The sequence below is a fragment of the Agelaius phoeniceus genome, chromosome 11 (assembly GCF_051311805.1).
Source record: "Agelaius phoeniceus isolate bAgePho1 chromosome 11, bAgePho1.hap1, whole genome shotgun sequence".
NCBI lineage: Eukaryota > Metazoa > Chordata > Aves > Passeriformes > Icteridae > Agelaius > Agelaius phoeniceus.
In genome coordinates this window covers 10,597,370-10,617,932 of record NC_135275.1, presented here as the reverse complement: position 1 = coordinate 10,617,932, position 20,563 = coordinate 10,597,370, and the positions used below count along the sequence as shown (strand labels likewise).

Here is a 20,563-nt window from a genome sequence, read left to right as displayed (position 1 = left end):
AAAAGTGAATATACCCATGCCTAAAATTTCTCAATATAAGTTTTATAGGTTTTTATTATAACTCTTTATTTTTGTGGCAATTTTTAAAATGGAGATCTTAGTACATTTCCACCATGATAATTTATTTTTAAAAGACATCAGCATATTTATTCAAAATCTCTGTGCATTTGGTTTGTGTTTGAACTCTTAATATTTTTTTGAGAGCTGTAACACATTTTTAAACTCCTGACAATTTGTAGATCTTGTAGCCAGAACTTTACACTAAACAGATTCTGTTTCTAAAACACAAAGAACATACCTGCAATGAAAACAAAGCCTTTTAAAATTTTTTTTTATTATTTCTCAGGGTGTGGGTTGTGTCATGGTGAGAAGGGGAAGAGTTTCTAGAAGAGATTAAGCATCTGTGATGTTCACATGCATCTCATATAAAGCCTGTGATGTAATTCAGATTGGCTGCAGATCCACGCTTTGTATCTTGCAGACAGATTTTCCCATTGTTCATTTTCTATCCATTTTCTCTTGGTTGCCATACTTGCTTATATGCTCTGGCAAGGGATGGAGGAAGGTGGTTTGCTTTCCAGAGAAAGCTTTCTCTAGCAGCTTTTAATTGCATTCTTTCCTCATGTCTGGTTTTTGTATGCCTCTTTATTTTTATTTTGATATTTTCAGACTTTAAGGTGATATTTTTTTTTTTATTTTTAGTGCCAGGGTTGATTATTGATTCTATACAGTAGCTCATGGGTGACTATATGAACACCTTAAGCAATGATGCAAACATATTCTAAAAAGATTTATAAAAAGAAATAAGGAATAAATATATTGAGACATGCATATGGACTGTAGTTGGAAGAATCACTGCTTTTGAATTTAATTTTTAAATATGCACTTGCAATGTAAAACAAAATAGAAGCATTTTGATCAGCAGTGGCTATTTCCAGTACCATAGAATGCTGAATTTATGAAATGTTTTAGTATATGGATCTTTGGAATATGGTTGAGTAGGATCAACCTGTGGATCTGTGGATATTCTTTTTTTTTTTTCCCTGGGGATTTTTGAATCATCTTCTACCTACCACTTCTAGATTTCTTGCATCCCAAGTGTCTGTTGGGACATGGAAAAGAGCTCTTCATATAAAGGAAGTGATTTCTCTGAGTTATGCAGATGCACTGAGGCATTTTATTTCAAATAATCCTCATGAGGTGATGCATCTGGATTCAGCTGGTGACCAGTGTTATACCACAGGAATTTAGGAGCAGTTATGTGCCACCTAATTCACCATCCTTTCATTCTGTATGTAGTCCAGTGCTTTGCTCTGATTCATATATTCTAAATCCACCACAATTTTGTGTTATTTGGCTATTCTTCCTATTTATCATTGTGGAAAGAGGAGAGTAATCATAATTCCATGACATTTACTGATGAACCTTAAATTCACTTAAATTCAGAAGCCCTGTCTTAGTATTGTGTTTCTGCTGTTTCCTCTGGGATAAGCTTTTATAATCTTGGAGCCCTTTCATTGTGTGGAATTTTGTATAATGTTTTCCCCAGACTTCTCTTAAGTTAGTCTTCTTGGCTTGGCTTTTCTACTACCTGAGAATTCCATGTGAACTGCCAGGGAGAAAAATAGGAGGTGGAGATGGTGGGCAGCAACAAATTTGCATGAAGAGGAGTAAGGTTAAAAGTCCACTTTTCTGTTTTCCTCTCCTAAGATGCTGGTTTTTCTTTATCGGACTCCTAAAAAATTCCTGATTCATTCTGGCCAATGATAAGTCAGGGGAATCATGCTGTTGGAAGAACTGAATTTATGCTTTTATGAACACTTTTTTTCCTGTGCATTTTTGCTGTCCTGCCAGACTTGCCTCACATGGGATAAATGCCTTTGAACTTAAGTGAGGTCCGTGGTGAATTTATAGGCTAAATAATCTTTAAGATTTTCCTTTTAACTTCTGCAACAACAGTGCATTCATTCTTAGACAGAATGCATTAAATTGCAAGAAACACAATTGAAGGTGTGAGTGTAAAAAGTCTGAACCTTAATTCTCTTCCAGGTGTCTGATTTGTCATATCATGGTCATTCACACCTTTCAGATTTCCAGTGGAGCTGTGAATTGGAGACAAAATTAATGACCCAATTTTTTTCCCCCCACTGCAGATTGATCAACTGAAACAAGAACTCTCAAAGAAAGAATCAGAACTTCTTGCCTTACAAACTAAGCTTGAAACCCTTAGCAATCAGAATTCAGATTGCAAGCAACACATTGAAGTGCTTAAAGAGTCCCTTACTGCCAAAGAACAGAGAGCTGCCATACTTCAGACAGAGGTATTGTATTTCCTAATCATGAAATGCAATAGAAATGGTGAGTTCATGGCCAGTATCAAGGTTTTGATGTGTTTGATTCAAGTCTGTGTGGCAGGAAAGTTGTTAAAGAATAATGAATAATCTAAAACAATTTAAATGCCAATGTATTTGGTGTATATATAATTTTGGTAGTACACCAGCTCTCATTCTAGAACTTTTTAAAAGTGCTTATGATTGCCTTTTAAGAAAATGTTTGTGTCTAATTCTCATTGGCTTCAGTGGGAGGAGGTGGACCTTAATGACTTGATTGCTGTGATTCAATGACCTGATTCCTCATCTGACTTTCTCTTTCGGTTGCTCTGGTTGATGCTCCCTTACTTCTGTGTATTTCTGTTCTGAAGGATGAAGCCATTGAAGTATTTTTAAGGGATCTGTTGAAAGGTGCATATTATTCATCTCTGGTTATTTTTTTCAAGTGCAGTCAACATTTATTTTAAACTATGAGGAATTTAAAACAGACCAGCGTATTAATTATTTATATATCTACAAAATCAGAACATAAAAATATGGATAAAAAATGGAATACCCATTTGAGATGGTTGTCACATTTTAAGGGAATATGTAAATCCAGTGTTTAATATGTTCATTAACTGTTTTCCTGGTGTTTTAAAAAACTTCATAGGCTTGGAGTACACAATACTGATTAGATTGATTGCTATTAAAACTTCATTATTTTGTGTTTGTTTTTTCAGGAAATAAATACCTGTTTGTTTAGTTGGAATTTAGTCATACAGAGCAAATAGTTTCTATTCAGAGAAATATATTATTTAAGGTAGGATTTTATAGAATGTTTCAAATGTCTAGGTAGCAAAACTCTAGGAAGAAAAATGGCTTAAACTCATCCTTCTTGTGGAAACAGGAAGTAAATATTTCTAAGATTCTGATTACCCCTTTTTGCAGATGAAATTTGGCATTTCCAGCCTGTGTTTTATGGGCTATCATATGTGTATAATGCAAAGTAATCATAACAAAACAAGGATAAAGAAGCCAGCAATTTAAATGATCCAAATCTAGCATTTGAGTAGCAAAAATTGAGTATTTTCAATCCTGGGCTGTGCAAATCTCTTTTGCAAGGCTTGTATGACCTGTCATACTGCTGAGGATGGTGATGAATTCCATTGGTTCTCCACCGATTGGAATTCCTAATCCCTTACCACACTGGTTTGCATTCAGTCTATTACAATCTGGCTGGCTGATGGGCAGTGGTACAAAAATGAATTACAGTGTTTTTGATGAGGAGCTGCTGGGATTCTGCAATCCTGGTGGAGAAACAATTGGCTTCTGACAGGAATCTAATTCCTCTTCTCAGTTTCTGCACAAGGCTGATGAGCTTGAACCTTTTACATGATCAGGCCTAGACTGTGCTGTGGTAGCAATCCAACAGTGCTTCTAGACACAGCAGGTCTGGGTCTCTGGGAACTGGGAAAAGAGTTTTGGTTGCTTAGTGCAACTGTATGATCCATCTCCAGGCCTCAGGTCTTCTCCAAAGGGAGGGCAATTGCTTCCAGCAGCAGATGGGAAAGCAGCTGCAGGGAGATGCTGGGCAAATGGCAGCTCTCCAGCAGGTGGAAGTCATTAGGGAAGAAATTTTGTATTGTACAAACTATTGTTGGTCATTCCCAGATGAGGAAAGCTAATAACATTTTGGCCTGAATTAAGCCACACACCTTTATTTCTACGTGTCTACACTGTCTATTTGTAGAACAGTTTTTGTACAATCTTGTGTCCTTAAACATATTCATAACTTGCCTTGAAGTGCTTCTTTCTGGAGGTGAAAGTAACCACCAAAAGGCACTTCTAATCCAGTGCTGAGTAAGGTGTTCAGAGTTGCAGTGTCAACTTCCTGCCTAAATAGGATTACTTTGTAATCACCTTGTTGTAATTAAATTAGCATAGTAAATCCTGTAATAAAAGAAACCCTCCACAGGCTCTCAGTTATTTCATAAGAAGCCTTTTATGATTATTTAGCTTAATGGTAGTCTGCAGGTTATCTTAACGTTTTGCTGAAGCAGCTGTGTATGATGCAAGGGGATGTGATTCACAGAATATGTCATAGTTGAAGGGAAGGGATCTCTGGAGCTCATCTGGTCCAACCCCCCTGCTTGAGCAGGGCCACGTAGAGCCAGCTGTCCAGGACCATATCCAGATGTCTCTTGAATATCTCAAGGCATGAGACTCTCCAACCTCTTTGGGCCACATGGGTCAGTGTGAATGTCTCCAATGTTCATAGGGAAACCCCTGGGTTTCAGTTTGTGCCCATTGCATCTTGTCCTCTCACTGGGCACCATTGAAGTCTGGCTCCATCTTTACAGCCTTCCTTCAGATATTTATACACAGTGATAAGATGCCCCATTCACTTTTCTAGGCTAAACAGCTCAGCTCTCTCAGGCTTTGTGATATGAGAGATACTCCAATGCTTTAGTAAAGCCCTTAATTAATCCTTTAGTTTCTTTATGGCCTTTCACTGGGCTGTCTTCAGTATGCCCAGGGCTGGACATGATATCTCAGGTGTGGCCTGAGACTCCTGACTGGTAGAGGAGAAGGATCACCTCCATAAACCCCTAATGAGCCCAGGATGCTGTTAGTGTGTCCCTGCAGGGCCACATTGCTGGTGTTCACCATCATGGCCATCAGGACCCCAAGGTCCTTTTCTGCAAAGCTGCTTTCCAGCTGAGTGAACTCCAGCACATGCAGGTGCCTGGTGTTGTTTGTCTCCTGGTTCAGGACTTTACCTTTCCTTTCCCTGAACTCCATGAGGTTCATGTCAGCACATTTCTCCAGCTTGTCAAAATCCCTCTGAACTGCCGCACGACCCTCTGGTGTATCAGTTGCCCTTTCCACATTTTTTCCACCAGTGCACTTGCTAAGGCTGCACCCTACCCCATTGCCCAGCTCATGAATGAAGCCATGGAACAGGACTCCATGCAGTATTAGCCCCTGGGATGCAGTGCTGGTTCTGCTGGAGTGTCCTGATTCCACTTGATAGCCAGCCCTCCACCTACCCACGTGGTTCTTACAAGCCAGGTGTGGTAGGGCATGAAGCTTAGAAGTAACATGTTATTGTAAAAGTTTTTTTGTAGTTCATGTATCCCTGGAAGTTCATTGGTTTCACTCTATTTGTTGGCAAATTCTGCCAGTGTTTGTTATTCAGTAGAATGGATTTTTTTGGGGTATAATTTCATGTTTGGAATTTTAATGATATCTTAGCAAATTTAGCTCAGAAAAATTTTACTACTTTAAAGTGTAGTTTAAGTTTGAGCTCTAGCTTGTGCAGTTGGTTTCAACAGTAAGAAATGAAGTGTAAGCAGAGTTATGATGATCTTCATCCTGAAGAATACTGACTATTATTGAGGAATGACTAGCAGGTTTAGTTGGTTGACATGTGTTGTACCAGATCATCAGAAATGAGAGGACACTTGAATTTTTTTGATGAGTTTTTGATCAGGTTTCAGGTGCAATGGCCCTTTGTGACATAACGTGAAAGAAGTTAAAACCATTGGTAAACAAGCCTAGAATCTAAACACAATGTTCTTTTTGAGCAGTGTTTCTGTCGTCCCAGTGATGTCAGTGTTTTGTTTTGATTTCAATATGTTTAGTTGACTTACAAAGCGATCACTTGAAGTTTTTTTTGACAGCTGAAACAAAAAGAAATAAACCCTGTACAGCAGTAACTATCACGGTGGCCAGAGTTGGGAGGTCTGAAAATGGTTTGCTGCCAGTAGGAAAAATGTTTGGAAGCAGTCCTTAGAAGGTTCACCACCTCTGCTATATGCATTTCATTTTGTTCCATTTTTAAGGTCATATATGATAATAGTGCCAAACTATGCAAAATTTTCCTACCCTAATGTATATACCCTTTGTTTTGATTATCTCTTTATTAATGATGTGAAAACCCTGAGGTCAGATGAAAATGAGCCAATGTAAGGCTAGTCCAGCCACAGAAAACTGAAAATGTCACTGTGCTCCACAGAGAACTGTGAAAGGGAAGAATACGACACTTGATGAGGTTTTTCCCTGCTGTGTGAAAAAGCTGTCAAAAGATGTTAATTTTTAAATGAAGCCTTATAGTGTTACTGCAGAAGGAAAGAAGTTAAAGAGTGAATAATCCTTTTCAATTATTTAAAAAGATTAAACATGGCCATTTGTATACTTTAAGAAGTAGTAGACAGTACAGTTTGATTCTTTTTTGCAGTGACTGGTGCTTAACTACTACACTTACCATTAGGAAAAAAACTTATTATAAATTGATGCAAATAAATTCAACTCAGCTGGGTAGCTCAGTGGAGAAAAACATTCATTTCATAAGCATTTCTGACACGAACATACTTTAGCACTTAGTGTATCATTGCTTTAGATAACACACCTGCAAACTGGCAGGTGTGCTGTTTGAAGGTTAATGAACTGTGAAATAAGTAAATGTCTACAAAGAAGTTTTGTGAATTGTAAGCATAGTCCTGTCAATGGAGGAAATGGATTAGAAAAATAGGTAAAGTCTGTACTGTAACTGAATAACTGATGTGTTCAGCATACACATATTAATATAGAAAGCCTAATAAAAATGGAGAGGAAGGGTGATTATAGTAGTTATTTATTGCAATCTGCTTTTTTTGTTTAAACAAATTTGTTCATAAAGAAGGGTTGTGAAATTATTGACTACTTGGCAGTTCTTAGTTTGCATAAAGAGCAAATAAAAGCAGACAGCACAAAATACTTGGAACAAGACTAAAAAAGCTTTATTTTTCTTTCTGTTACAATGTTGATATTTGATATTTCTTGAAATGTAAATCTGCTTTTAATTTTACAACAATAATGGTATAAGTATGGTTATTTCACTCTCACATTTTTATTTTTCTCAGTTAGAGTTTTACTTTGAAATTGTGTTTTTCTATTGTTTTGTGATTTTTCTTGTTTCAAATCAGGCTGGGCCAGATCTTTCAGTGTGGTCTCTTTGCTGTGCTGCCAGGGCATTGTTCTGGTGGACGTGCTGTGCGTGCAAAGGGAGGATCACCCGTGGCACAAAGCACTGTTCTGGACACCAGGCTACCCTGTGCTCTCTGTCCCTCTGCAGCTGCCCACTGCTCTCTTGACAAAGGGTTCCACATTTCAAGTGCAGCTTTGTCTCAGGTGGAGCGTGCCAGACATTTCAGTTGCTGTGCAGCAGACACATTTTGTACGCCCTATGACTGTTCAGAGAGGAGTGTAGTGGCAGAGCAGTAAATTCAGAGTTAAGCTGAAAGAACACACAGGTTAGCAAAATGCTGTATCTAAACAGAAGTAAAGTGTGAAGGAATATGGGAGGCTTTTCATTTTTGTTTTTTCCTTTGGTGTCAATCTGCTTATTGGATTCTGATTTCAAGACTGTTCAGAGGCACATCAAATGGCCTGGTCTGATTTCTAGATCCCTGTGCTTTGAGTTGGATGTTGCACTTGTGACCTCCTGAGACCCATTCCAGTGGCTTTATGGTTCACAAATTAAGCTCTCACAAATACCTGATACATCTTATACACACAACCCCATCCCCCTTGACTGAATCCCTTCTTCATTATTGTTTTGAATATTCTTTCTTTGTTATGGGAGCACCATTATTTTAATTTCAAAGAAATTGAAACAGAATTTTCTGTGAGCAAGGTGGCTGAAAGAGTAGAGAGTTCCATTTGCAGGGCCTGTAGAAAGTAGTGCCCAGAGGCAGGAGAACAAAGTTAAAGAGAAAATGGGCAAGTAGAAAGAATGGACTGTGTATTTGGTGTGTAAAGAATTCATGCAACTCATTTGGCACAAATAGTTTGATGAATGTTAGATTTATCTTGGTGTCAAAAGACTTCTCATTTTCATCTATTTTATTGAATTAAAGAGAAAATTAAAGTGTAGTTCCCTCCTGCCCACACCCCAGTTCTTAGTTTTATAGTTTTATGTTTTTTTTCTTGTTGCCATTGAAAACAATATTCAGTTAGATGACTTTATGGGGCTTTTATAACTGAGCAAGATTTACTCTGATAAGTCACTAGTGGATGGAAATTATTAGAAAAATATTAGTACTCTTAGCTACTAATCTAAATGCTTTGCTCTAACTGGAGATATTTGAAGAGGAACTTGGGTAGGATTGCTTCAAAAATGATTCTTTGCATAGCCTAACTATTGCTTCAGTTGTGATTGATCTAAAGGGGCCTAGTTATGATCCTGGTGTAGTGGCACCATATACAAGAAATGCAAAGAAAAATACACTTCAAAACAGCGTTGGAATTTTACCAGTGGATGCAGACCCAAGGGGAACACAGAGATGTTGTAATTAGGAGAATAACTGGTAGATATAACAACAACCAGTCTGAAACAGTTAATGATTTGCACTTATTTCTATAGTGATGAAGTGAATGGAGAAGTTATTGAAGTAATTTTGCATAATTTTTGAGTCTTCTGCTTAGGAGACGACTGGGGAGAAAAGACTACAACCACTTACACTTCTTAAATTTGTGATTTCATTTTTCAGAATGTCCTCTTCCTAACACAGGTAACAGTCCTTAACTCACAATTGCTCTTAACCCAAACACTCAAAGTGTAGAAGGTGCAAAGATGGATTCTCAGCCTTCTTCTGTCTCTGCAGAGGAAAAAAAAAAAACATGCTAAGAGCAGAAGTATAGTTTAAAATAGGAATATGGTCCATTTGGAATGAAAAAGCTTCTGCAGCTGTGGTCATCCAGAAATCTTTAGATATGCTTATACTGACAGTAGACCTCATATGGCTTTTTGATTATTTTCTTGGTAGGATTCTGAATAATATTTTCCTTTCTGGCTTTGTGATGTGGGTTGTTTGTTTTCTTCCTTTTCCCCTTGTTTAACTTTTAAAAGGAAAGAATTTTCTAGTTCTTGGTATCACAGTGTACAATAAAAGTATAAGGATCTGAGCTTCTGAAAGATTAGGGGTTTCAGAAGTAACCTGCTAATATTTAGAGCAGTGTTCATATAAGATCAGCTCAGACAAACAGAACTTCTACACTTCATGTCCCAAGTGATAACATGATATAATTACATAATATTTTACATTTCTCCAGTACTTTCCACACTTAAAATCAAGTAATGCAGTCTGTGAAAATTTTTGAAAGATTTGTCATTGTTGTAGGTAAAAAGTATTTACAAGGAAGCAAGAGGACATTTTTGTCAAGCATTAAGAATAAATCTAAAGAAGAAAAAGAGGCATTCTACTAAATCAGTAGGAAATAAGTGAAAAAAGAGCATGAAATTGTGGAGGGGGGGTTGTAGAAGATGCTGTTACGTAAGAGCACTGGGACAGGAACATCTGTGCTCATGTACAGAGCTGCTTAAACATTGTCTGAATCAGTAGAGTTCTGCTAACACAATTTGTGTTAGAAATGTGTCTAAGTATTGTAAAACTAAGACCTAACAAGGTAAAATCTGGGGTTTACAGGTCAAGTATTTAGAGTTTTGAAAAGGTTGGTACTTGCGTCAAGTTGGATTGAGAGGTAGATGGAGATCAGAAGATGGAATAAAATGGATAAGGATGCTTTGATTTGTGTTATTGTGGTATTCATCTGGCTGCCTGCTTTAACATAAGAAGTCAGACTGTATTTGTAGAGGCAAATCTTAATTCTGACATTTTAAAATGTGTGGTGTTGGTCCCTCCTCCCCCCCTGCTGAGTAACAACTTTCCTTTAAAAAATGTTGATTTTGTAGACATTCATAAAGGGCTTGTGAACCAGTATTTCCTTTGCTCAATCCCCTTTTTTCTGCCTTTCAGTGGAGGTAAGTTTGATACAAGCAAGGTGCACGTCAGATGCTGTTAGCAGGGCTGGCTGGAAATAGGCTGGAGCAATTCTGCAAGTATTGCTTTATGAGGACTCATTTCATTCTCATGTCCTTTTACTTTTATTTTTCAAATTCTTCCTCAGGTCAAACAAGCATAACAGCTGTTTCTTATCTATAAAGACTGCTTTCTTCCAGCTGCCCTGTGCTGTGAGATCAGGCATAAGATCAGTACAGGATGGTAAAGACTGAGGAGTGTGTAAATAAAAACAGTTCAGGCTCACATTCACTGCATGCCTGTTTTCCCCTTTCAAGCGTTTAAACTGTTGAAGTTCCAAGAAAATACTTAAAATACTTTCCATTAGTTAATTACTTTTATGCTGAATCACTTACTCATTGTTCTGAACGTTGTTGGAACAACACTAGTTTGGATTCTGGAAAAGATTATAGTATTTATAAATAGAGAGTTTTTCTATAATTCCTAATTGAAATTAAAATCCCTATCTATTATATCTGCCTATTTCTATAGATTCCTAATCTTTTGCATAAATAATATTTTTCTGTTTTCAAAATATAGGTACTCTTTGTGGTTGAAATGAAAACATTTTTGTAGCTAGGCCAGAGAAAGTTACTTTCTATTCCAAAATATTTAGTGTTTTTCAGTAGTAAATTTGGAGGAACGTTGTCATTGAAATATTCTGCATGGAGGACAAAAATTTTGCCTTAAAACTTAGGAGAAATAATAAAATCAGAAAATTGTCAGTAGCAATTACTACCAACAGCAATAGGATTTGCTAAGATTCTTTTTTCTTTATTTTCTACAAGTATTCATGATGCCTGTGTGCCATATCCAGTGTAACAGAAGTAATTCTTCGGTCAGGGGCTTGCATGGAGGATGGATTACTGCTGGAAAGATTCATACTGGAGGCTCATCTTTCACCTTTAAATTTAGATAAATAGCAAAATCACGTACAAATAAGCAGAGACCTTACTGGGCAAGGCAGGAAACTGTAGAGAAAGATGTGCTCAGGTCTATTTGAGCTCCAGAGTGCACTTCACTGATCTTTTACATCTTTTGGAACTCTAAAACATAACATAGTGCACAGTTAAAGGACTCCCTGTTACACTGAATTTCAAACAGAATATGTATTTTTGTGCCATGGTTCCACATTCTTTTCTGTCTTTGAATATCTATAGCTAAATTTCTCTGCTTTATGTCAGGAGCAATAAAGTTCCTGAGATGAGAATGTGTGGGAATAAAAGATGAAAATCTTAATTCTCCTCAATAGATAATCAGTTGCACATTATTTGAGTTACAATAAGATAACCTTTTATTTTTCTATTGATTTAATTTTTTAGTCAAGTTTAAATTTTGTTTTACTCTTTCTGCCAAAAGAATTCCATTTTCTTGCTTAATAAGCACAGGTAATTACTAAGATACTGCATTTTGGGGCTGTTTAATCTTTCTCCATATGTGATATAAGAGAAAATCGCTTTCCACTTACTAAATAATATGTTTATTTTTGTTTTAGGCCAGTTTTATCTTCCCTTGACTCAGGTGCTGGTTGACCTTTCAATAGAAGCCTTGGTTTGGTTCCTTGTTTATTTTGAAATGTTGCCAGAATTTGGGGAGGAGGGGAAGACACATTCCCTTTATTTTATTCCATTTTAGCATTTTATGCATGATTTCATAGCATTGTGGTAAATACAATAGTACGTATTTAATACAGCTTGGAGGTTTATGTTTGCAACAGACTGGAAACAATTGACAGTACTTTTCTTAAGCATAACCAAAAATATAATGAAGTTTATCCAGCCAAGTGTCAGGCCACAAATAAAGACAGGCACATCTGTGGTCAACCTGCCCTCCATTCCCAGGAAAAGTGCCATTGGACCAAATAAACTCATTTTAAATCAGGCAGGAAATCTTTGCCAGACCTGACCTAGACCCATGTGCATTGGTGGCTCATGGCTGTGCCCAGCCCTGCAGCTGAGTTGGCTTCTGAGCCAAACACGAGTCCAGGCCTCTCTGCACTGAGGTGCAGTGGCCTCTGTTACCTTTTTCTCTTCCAGAGGGATTCTGTGTGCCACCAGTCTGGCAGCAGGATCCGTTCTACTTTGTGTCATCTTCTGTCATAAAGTTTGAAGTGTGCTGTCACATACCTAGTGAGAGGATAAGCTTAAATTATGTATGCTTTTCCTGGATAAAGAATGCTTTCAGGAATTGTTAAAAATAGAGGAGAATATTTTGTTACCATGCATTTTTATAAATGAACAGTTTTGTATAATCAAAATCAGTACTTGTACTTCTCTAATTATGCAGCTGAATGAAAATGAATGACACAGGGAGGTGGGAGCAGGCACAAATGTCTGGAAGGAGCAGGGAGACCCTCTCTGAGAATCAGGTTTAGGGCTTAGAAAGACAAAGCCCATCTGGACTTGAATGTAACAGGAGATAGAAAGGACAGGAAAGGTTTCTACAGGCACAGCAATAGCAGAAGACTAAGGAAAATATGGGGTCACTCATAGGAGGGCAGATCTGATCCTAAAGGAGATGGAGACAGTCCAGATACGGAGTGCTTTGTTCACCTTGATCACTACTGCAAAAACCAACCTTCAGCAACCCCAGGTCTCTGAAACCACTGCAGAAGTCCAGTGCCAGGTAAACTTATCCTTGATGAAGAGGATCAGCTCAGGGGATATTTAAAGAACCCAGACACACACAAGTCCCTTGGCCCTGCTGGAATGCACCTGCAAGGGCTGGTGGCATTGTGTCAGTTATCCTTGGAAAGTGGTGGGAACTGGGAGAGGTTTCTGAGAACTGGGAGCAAGCCAATGTCTTACAAAAGGCAAGAAGGAGGATGCAGGGAACTCCATTGATTATATTGATCCCTGGAAAGGTCATAATGAAGAAGGATTAATCCTGGAGGCCATTTCCAGATACATGACAGACAAGAAGGTGATTTGTAGTAACTGGTGTGGATTTATGAATTTCTGGTAATTTTTCCCCAAGAAAAGCTGTATTTTTGATGGGTTGCTGATAGTTTGATTTGAAATCTGTTCTCCTGCAAGTAGAAGCCTTGAGAGATCATCTTTGTTCAACTTCATTGTGTAAAGGATGCTAAAAGCTCAGATATGCAAAAAATTCTCACCACTTACCTTATGAACAAAACTACAGGATAGCTGGACTTCTGGGACCTTCTAATTCTCTCTTCTGTGTGCATTTCATCCTCAATCCACCCACTTGCTGTGTGCCCATGGGGAAATCCTCAGGGAGGACTGGGCTCTGGGTGCTTCACAGGGTGATGTCAGGCCTGCTTAGAGGTTGTCTAGCCCAAGCTTCTGATCTAAGTAGGTTTTAGTTACTGCAGGTTTCTTAGGATGGCATCCATCCTGAGTTTTGGATACCTTAGGGATGGATTTTCCATAACCTATTTAGATATCTGCTTCACTAGTTGAACCAAGCTTGTGGTAAAAAAAATAACAAAGACCAAACCAAAAATGTCAAGGTGGAATTTCCATGTTCCACTTGTCTCATCCCTGCCTAGTGCTCCCTTGAGAAGAGTCTGGCCCTGCCTTCTCGTGCCCTTCCACTCAGTAAGAATTGAAGACAGCACTGAGATCTTGCTGTGGCTTTTTTGTCAGGGTGCACAGACTGGGGCTCAGCCTCTGCAGGTACATTCTGTGTGTCAGTTCCCAACCATCCAGGTGGGCCCTTCAGCTGGAGATACACCAAGTCTAAGCTGGGCTCTGAGGGTGTTCCAGAGGCTGGCTCCACATCCCCAAGGCATGTGCTGCCTGTTCAGTTAGCTGGCTTTGTTTCCTGATGGCTTAGCTATTGTTGTGAAGCATTTTGTCTTCTGATACATAACCAAAAGAAGCATTTCTAGAACATGTGTTTGGAGTGGCAATGTGTTATTAATTTCAGTAGTTATTATTAGTCATACATAAGTCCAAAAACTATTATCCACTTACTGTTCTAAGATAAACAGTTTGATGAAAAGCTTATCTTAGTATTTGACGTGGTATTTAACAGTTCAGTGTATTAAAAAAACCCTGACATAGTCTGTCAATAAAAAAAGAACCTTTCCTAACCAACAAAAAACCTTTTCACAACTGTAGGACAAATATAATTGGGAAATTTTCTTTCTCCACAAAGATAGATGTAGTTTTATATGATTTGAAGATGAGGGATTGTTTTTCAAGCCCTGTCTTGGTCAAACCCTGTCTACCAGGATTACTGGTAGATTAATTTTCTTGAGGTTGTTGTATTTTCCTTGTTTGCTTCTGTTGGAACAGTGAGCAAATAGTTTTTGTGAGCAGCTTCTCAAAAAGAACATGCAAAGAAGTTGTGGCAGCAGTTTATGTCAATCTCATAGCACCTGCTGTCACCTGGTTTCACCTCTTCGTGGAGGAGAAAGAGATCCAGGGCAGGCTGATGTGATTCTCTGCTTCCATCTCCAGATACTGCCAGAACCCCATAATCGTCTCCAAGGGAACAGGAATAAGGACATGGCATACTCCTCTATTTATTTCATTATTTTTGAGCTGGCTGAAAAGTGTCTGCAGTCACTTGCACGTGGGGGTTGGCCAAATGGATAAGAATCAAGCACAGATTTCAGATCTGTAATGTTGGATTTTGCCCATCTAGGAAAGAGTTCTTGCATGGTTGTTATAGTTTCATAGGTTTAAAATGTAGTGGCAATAGTGCAAAATTTAAAAATATAAACTATCATCATTTAAAATGTCAAATCCAGCAGCTGAGAGGGAACTCAGGATGGCAGCTGTGATGTGCCATATTGATAAATCAAAAACTAAATTCAAAACATATGATCTCAGTAATGTGATCCAGATTATGTATTAGAGGGTAACAGTTGTGCATTCTCAGTGTAGAAGTTTACTTTGCCTTTGACCCAGTGCCTTGATGTGCACTAAAGGTACAGTGGTGCTGCAGTGGGATGGGTCACATTTGTGCTCAGGTGGTTCTAACAATCTAAGTTTATATTCAAATGAAACATAGAAGTTTGATTTGTAGTGTAAAACTATAAATATGCTTATTCCATAAGAATTGTATTTTCTTTTCTTTTTGCATAAGATGCAGAGGGGACTTTAAGGTATCAAAATTTGAGTGTGGGGGAGGTACTTGCTGTGGTAAAGTCTTTGAGTGAGTGTGAGAGCATTTTTACACAAGTGATGAGAACCTCCTGGACATGATTGACTTAAATTAGCTTGATTGGTTTTTATCAATTGCAGCTGCACTATTTAGCATAAAAATGCAAAACATTCAAAAATCATTTGCCTTGCAGTGTAGTAGAAAGATGGTTTTAGTTAGCCTTTAAGATGTTTCAAATGTTTATTCTACACAGATTCTCTGAGAATCCAGAATATATCCAGAATATATCCAGTTACTGAGAATTAGTAAAGATATTGTAAATGTTGAGAAAGTTAATTAAGGAAAATATGCTGCTTTATGAATTGCATATTTAGGATTTTGTTTTTCTTTTCCTTTAACTGTGTTAGTAAGTTAAACACTTCAAAGTAAGTTAAACACTTCAAAGATATTTGTTGTAGTGTCATAATCAGGTACCTGCCATTAAAAGCTAAAAGAGAAAGACTGGAAATTTTTTGTGATGTACAATTTTCTGACTTGCTCTCTCAACCAGTGTCATGCTTGAGAGAAATCCTGAATTAATTTCTTTCAAAATAAGACAGTAAAGTTATAGGCCAGTGTTGAAAACTTGACCAGGGCAAGGCTGCTGCTGTTATTTAAAGGCTGTATTCTGTACAGTGAGGTTTGATATATGATGTACATTTTCCTTTTTCTAGAACTGTACCTGCAAACTCACGGTCCTGCCTTTGTTTCAAAATTTCCTCTTTTTCAGTGGCTTAATGATTTTTATAGTATGTGACCTTCTAGGCTAATTAAGAGTATTTTTGTGTTCCTTTCATGCTTAATGTTGTTTTACTCACAGGAGAAATATGAATATAAAAACCAGCATAATTTACTATTATTAATTGTAACTAGCAGTTGTGCTGAAAAAGAACCCTTATTCATATCTAAAATAGTAGATTATGTTAAAGAGTGGGATTACCTGAAGTCAATCTTTTGTACACTTTTAAATGTTTTTGATACAGGAGGCCTGTTAAGGTCAAGGCATTTTATTATTCCTAGGTTCATTTAGTCTTACATGTTCCTAGGATAATTATGCCAATTTAGATCTTTAGACAGGTACTTGGAATTAAGATGTAGAAAATGGAAAACCATCCAGTTAAGAGCATACTTAATGGTATAATTTCAGTTGCTGAAGAAATTAAATATTTATACATATGTGTATATAAAATCTAAAAATTTGTATGTATATGTAAATAAATCACAAGAAAGTGTGGAGACTGCTTTATTTTATCCCTGTGCTATCAATTTCATACTTGGTTGACATACAAAATAACATCTATATATAATTCACTAAATAATTTTTTCAGTCCTCTGTTAGGTCTTGCAGTCCAGTACAGAGATGAATGAGGGTAGAAGGTTATGTTTCTTCTTGCATAAATAATACAAAGGTTTAGAAAGCTTCAGTTACAGAGGCACTTAATTGCATCTGCACAAGTTTACAGCCAGCCTGGTGAGGTATTACTGAGGGTATAACACATGCAGGAAGAACAAAGGCTGACTTTGCTGTCCTGAATTTCATTTTCAGGAATGATAGGGATAAACCCCCCTGTTTTTTATAGAAGTAGAAATCAAAGAGGCTAATACACCTATGTATTCAAAGATATGCTTTTGTAATGCAATGTTAAGTAGATGTAAATTTAATAAATTCATTAGATTTTACATAGTTGCTGTTATTTGCCAGCCAACTGCTCTTCACTTCTTAGAAAACGTCCTTACTAAAGGGGTACTTGGACACTAAATTCTTGAAGACACTTTGGCAGCTGCAGAAAAAAGTATTAGGACTTCTTTCACATGTCTTTTATCACTTACTGGTTTGAAAGGTGAGGGTTTTCTGGGGGGTTGGTTTTGGTTTTGTTTTTTTGCTTTGTTTCCACTTGAGAGATGGTATCGTGATACTCTTATATGTTGATAAATACAATTAACTTTGCATAGTGCAGTGCAGGATCCAATGTAGTTAACATATGCTAAACTTTACATTAAGATTCCTTTTGTGTCCTGGCATTGTCTTGTTTCTTGAAATGTATCTTTGTTTTCTCAGTCTTTTGAGGAGATTGAAAAAAGGAGCAGAATTTCACCCATGTGCAGAATTATCCACGTCTGGGAAAAAGATTACTTTCAGAATGCTTTCCAGGAAAAGAAAAACAGATGAGGAATAGTACTTTATTTATTTATTTACTTTTAGAATTTTCTTAAAGGGCAGATTTATAAGGCTCCATGTTAATGTCAGCTGTCAGAGATTGGGGAATGAATTTTCATACTCAGGTTTCATTCCTGTGACTAGTAAATCTGATTTCATGTAGCCTCTCCTTCTGTGTTAAATTATTTATACCCTGATTTTTTTAGCAGTAAGATTTTTATACATGAATATGCATATACATGAATATATATATGTGTTCACATATGTACTATTTATATATAGTCCATATTTATATATGGACTAAAAATAATAAACTTAAAATGTATCTACTATATACACAAAAAAGAATGCTAGGAATGATTAAGGAGTATTTTTTAAATGAATTTTTCTTCCATGTTTTCTGCAACACATTCGGAAAATAATTTCCACTATTGTTTGTGTCTTTATACTTAAGGATAAATTCTGTTGAAAGGGTTGAAATCCTAGAAGATTCAATCCTAGAAGTATTTCAAAGACACGCTTTCAAGTCCAGAAACTTTCAACAGGAGTATTTTGAACATAATCAATTGAAAAAGCAGGAATTCTGGTGATATTTTTGGAGCAAAATCCAAAGTTTGCAACTTCATTGTTAACATAGGATTTAGAACTGAATTTTACCACTCCCATTCCCAGACAGGATAGCAAGCTTGAACAAATTGTAAAAATCCATTTATGTCTAAAGCAAAACCATATTCTGATTATTCCCCTTTGGATTTGCTATAAAAGATTATTTCTCTGGTGTCAGAAAAAACCTTTTCTGTTTTAGAGAACCAATGTGCATCCATTTTGGTTATGAATGTAGCTAAATTGGGCTAAAGCAGTATCTTTTTTTGATAAGACTACTAACCTTTAAATAACAGACATACATAATGCCTAATTTAGCTGAATGTTAGGAGAGCTTTCCATGCTCTACCATGTTCAGGTGTTTAAAGTGGGACATGCTTCAGTCCAAGAGTGGTAGAAGTGGTGAAATATTGGCTAACAGAGGAGCAGTGGAGACAGCAGGGAGAGGGAAGACCAGGTTGGCAAAAATCTTGGTGAAACATCTCAAGATCTGATACTGCAATGAGGCTTATTTCATATTGCCATTGCTCAGCTTGCCAGAATTTGGAGGCACACGCCTGAGATTGGGGTCCCTGGTGATGATCCTGAATTCTGAAGTGAGAAAAATGGATGAGCTAGGGTAGTACAAAATGCAGGATTATGCCCCTCTGGACAAAAAAACCCAGAACTTTTTAATATAAAGGTTTAGGTAATGTAATAATAGTGTGTTAGAGGATTCTGTTAGTCACCAATAAAATGTGGCTGTAGAAAATCTGATACTAAAATGTATCAGGAGAGAGATTTGTTACAGAAATTGGGGAATATTTTTATGTACTCTCTGAGATCTCATCTGAAATGCAGTCATCCAGCTTCAAGAAAGATGAATTCCAGATAGCAGAGAGGAAGAGGAAGGTTAGGGGGATGATCAGGAAAATAAAATAACCTTCTTATGATGCTAAAAAGGCTCCAATCTATCATTGCTCTGTGGTTTCATTTGCAGGAATCATTGCAGCCAATTCATTTTGCTTATCACTATTGTGAACTGGTGACATTCTTCTTTCTTTCAGCTATGATATATTGGCTAAGGAATAGTAATTTCCAGTTCAAGGATGAACAAGTTTTTAAACAACTTTGATTGTTTACATGAGGTAATCTGACTGGACTCTAAAACACTTTAAAAAAAATCTTATTTTTTACCAAGGTAGAATTGTCAGTTTATGCTCAGCATCTTGTAGCTTAAATGTTACATGACAATTTAGTGTTATTTAGATGTCATACTCTGGTATTTCAACAATTTGAGTTTGTTTTGTGCACAAAAATATGTAGAGGTTCCTTTCTCCTTTCCCCTTAAAAATGCAATCTGTTTATTTTTACATTAGAGTTTTGTTCATGTTTTCCTCACATTTGCTTTTTTGAGGAAACTAAGAGAAGGAAATGTTTCATTCTGATAGAAAATATTTGAAATGTCCATTTTTAATTTTTTTTTTTTTTTTGCTCAGTTCAACTTCTGCTTTGAGCTTTTGAATATGGGAAACTTCACAGGCTACCTGAGTAGGAGTACACTGCACTTCCTAGGGGCATTGATGAGATTTTTTGCATAATCTTTATAATAATACCAACAGAAGTTGGTCTGCTCTATGTATGCTGCACATCATATTGCAGGTTCCCTTCCAACCTGCTATTATAAATTATAATAGCAGTTCTTTATTGTTTATCAGAAATCTTAAAAATACTTGACAAGTTTCTGTGGGACAATTGTCATTATAGGACTATGGGTGTTTCCTTGGGAATTTTTGCAAGAGATCTTGCTCCTAAAGGTTTTTCCAGAAATTGCTGAAGTTTCCTCTTGTTCTGGCTCTACACTCCATCAAACTATTTATTTTTTGTGCCTTTGTGGCATGGTGCTCCTCTGGCTTCTTGCATAAAAACACTTTTCAAATGTGTTAACAAAATGTTGTTTTCTTGCAGCTAAATAGTTCCCTCACTTCCCCACTGATTGTTTCTGTTTCCTCATTATGATATAAAATAATAGTTTTATTTCTTCAGCATATTCTTCCTTTTAGCAGATGGTACATTGAATCAAGTAGATAAAAAAAGCCTCTGCAGGACTTAGAGGGTCTTGGAAATTACTTGAGAGAGCTGTGGGTGGAAGATTTTGTTGGGAAGAGCCAGACTTGGCCTGTGTTCAGCTCAGTTGAGGACACTTTATTCATTTAGTCCCCATATCTTGGCTCTCACTCTTGATTCTTGGAAGTTGCATGGCTCTTTCTCTGAAAGTGGTTTTTGGGAGTTATTTCACTGCTGATTCTTTTCCTGAAAGCATCCCTTACATATCTGACAGTGTAAGACCATTGCTGTGATAGGGATTGTTTTCATATCTGACTTCACATGGCTTGTTTAGTGTCAAGGCTGTGAGGGAAGCAGAACTTATCAGTTTTGCTTTATCTTGCTCATGCAGATGCTATTCTGTCCTGAGGAACTTAGTCCCAGATGGAATATAATTGTGGTAAACTAGTAAACCTATAGCTTCCAGATGAACAATAAATAAATGCAAG

At 37.0% G+C, this 20,563-nt stretch overlaps 1 protein-coding gene across 10 annotated transcripts in view; it reads left to right on the top strand.

Moving 5' to 3' along the window:
- ERC2 (ELKS/RAB6-interacting/CAST family member 2) overlaps positions 1–20,563 on the top strand; it is a 394,125-nt gene that overhangs the window by 79,600 nt on the left and 293,962 nt on the right. For all 10 annotated transcript variants that reach the window (XM_077184350.1, XM_077184349.1, XM_077184348.1 and 7 more), the window contains exon 5: positions 2,154–2,321. In XM_077184350.1, the coding sequence (XP_077040465.1) occupies positions 2,154–2,321 (168 nt within the window). The remainder of the gene's footprint in view (positions 1–2,153; positions 2,322–20,563) is intronic.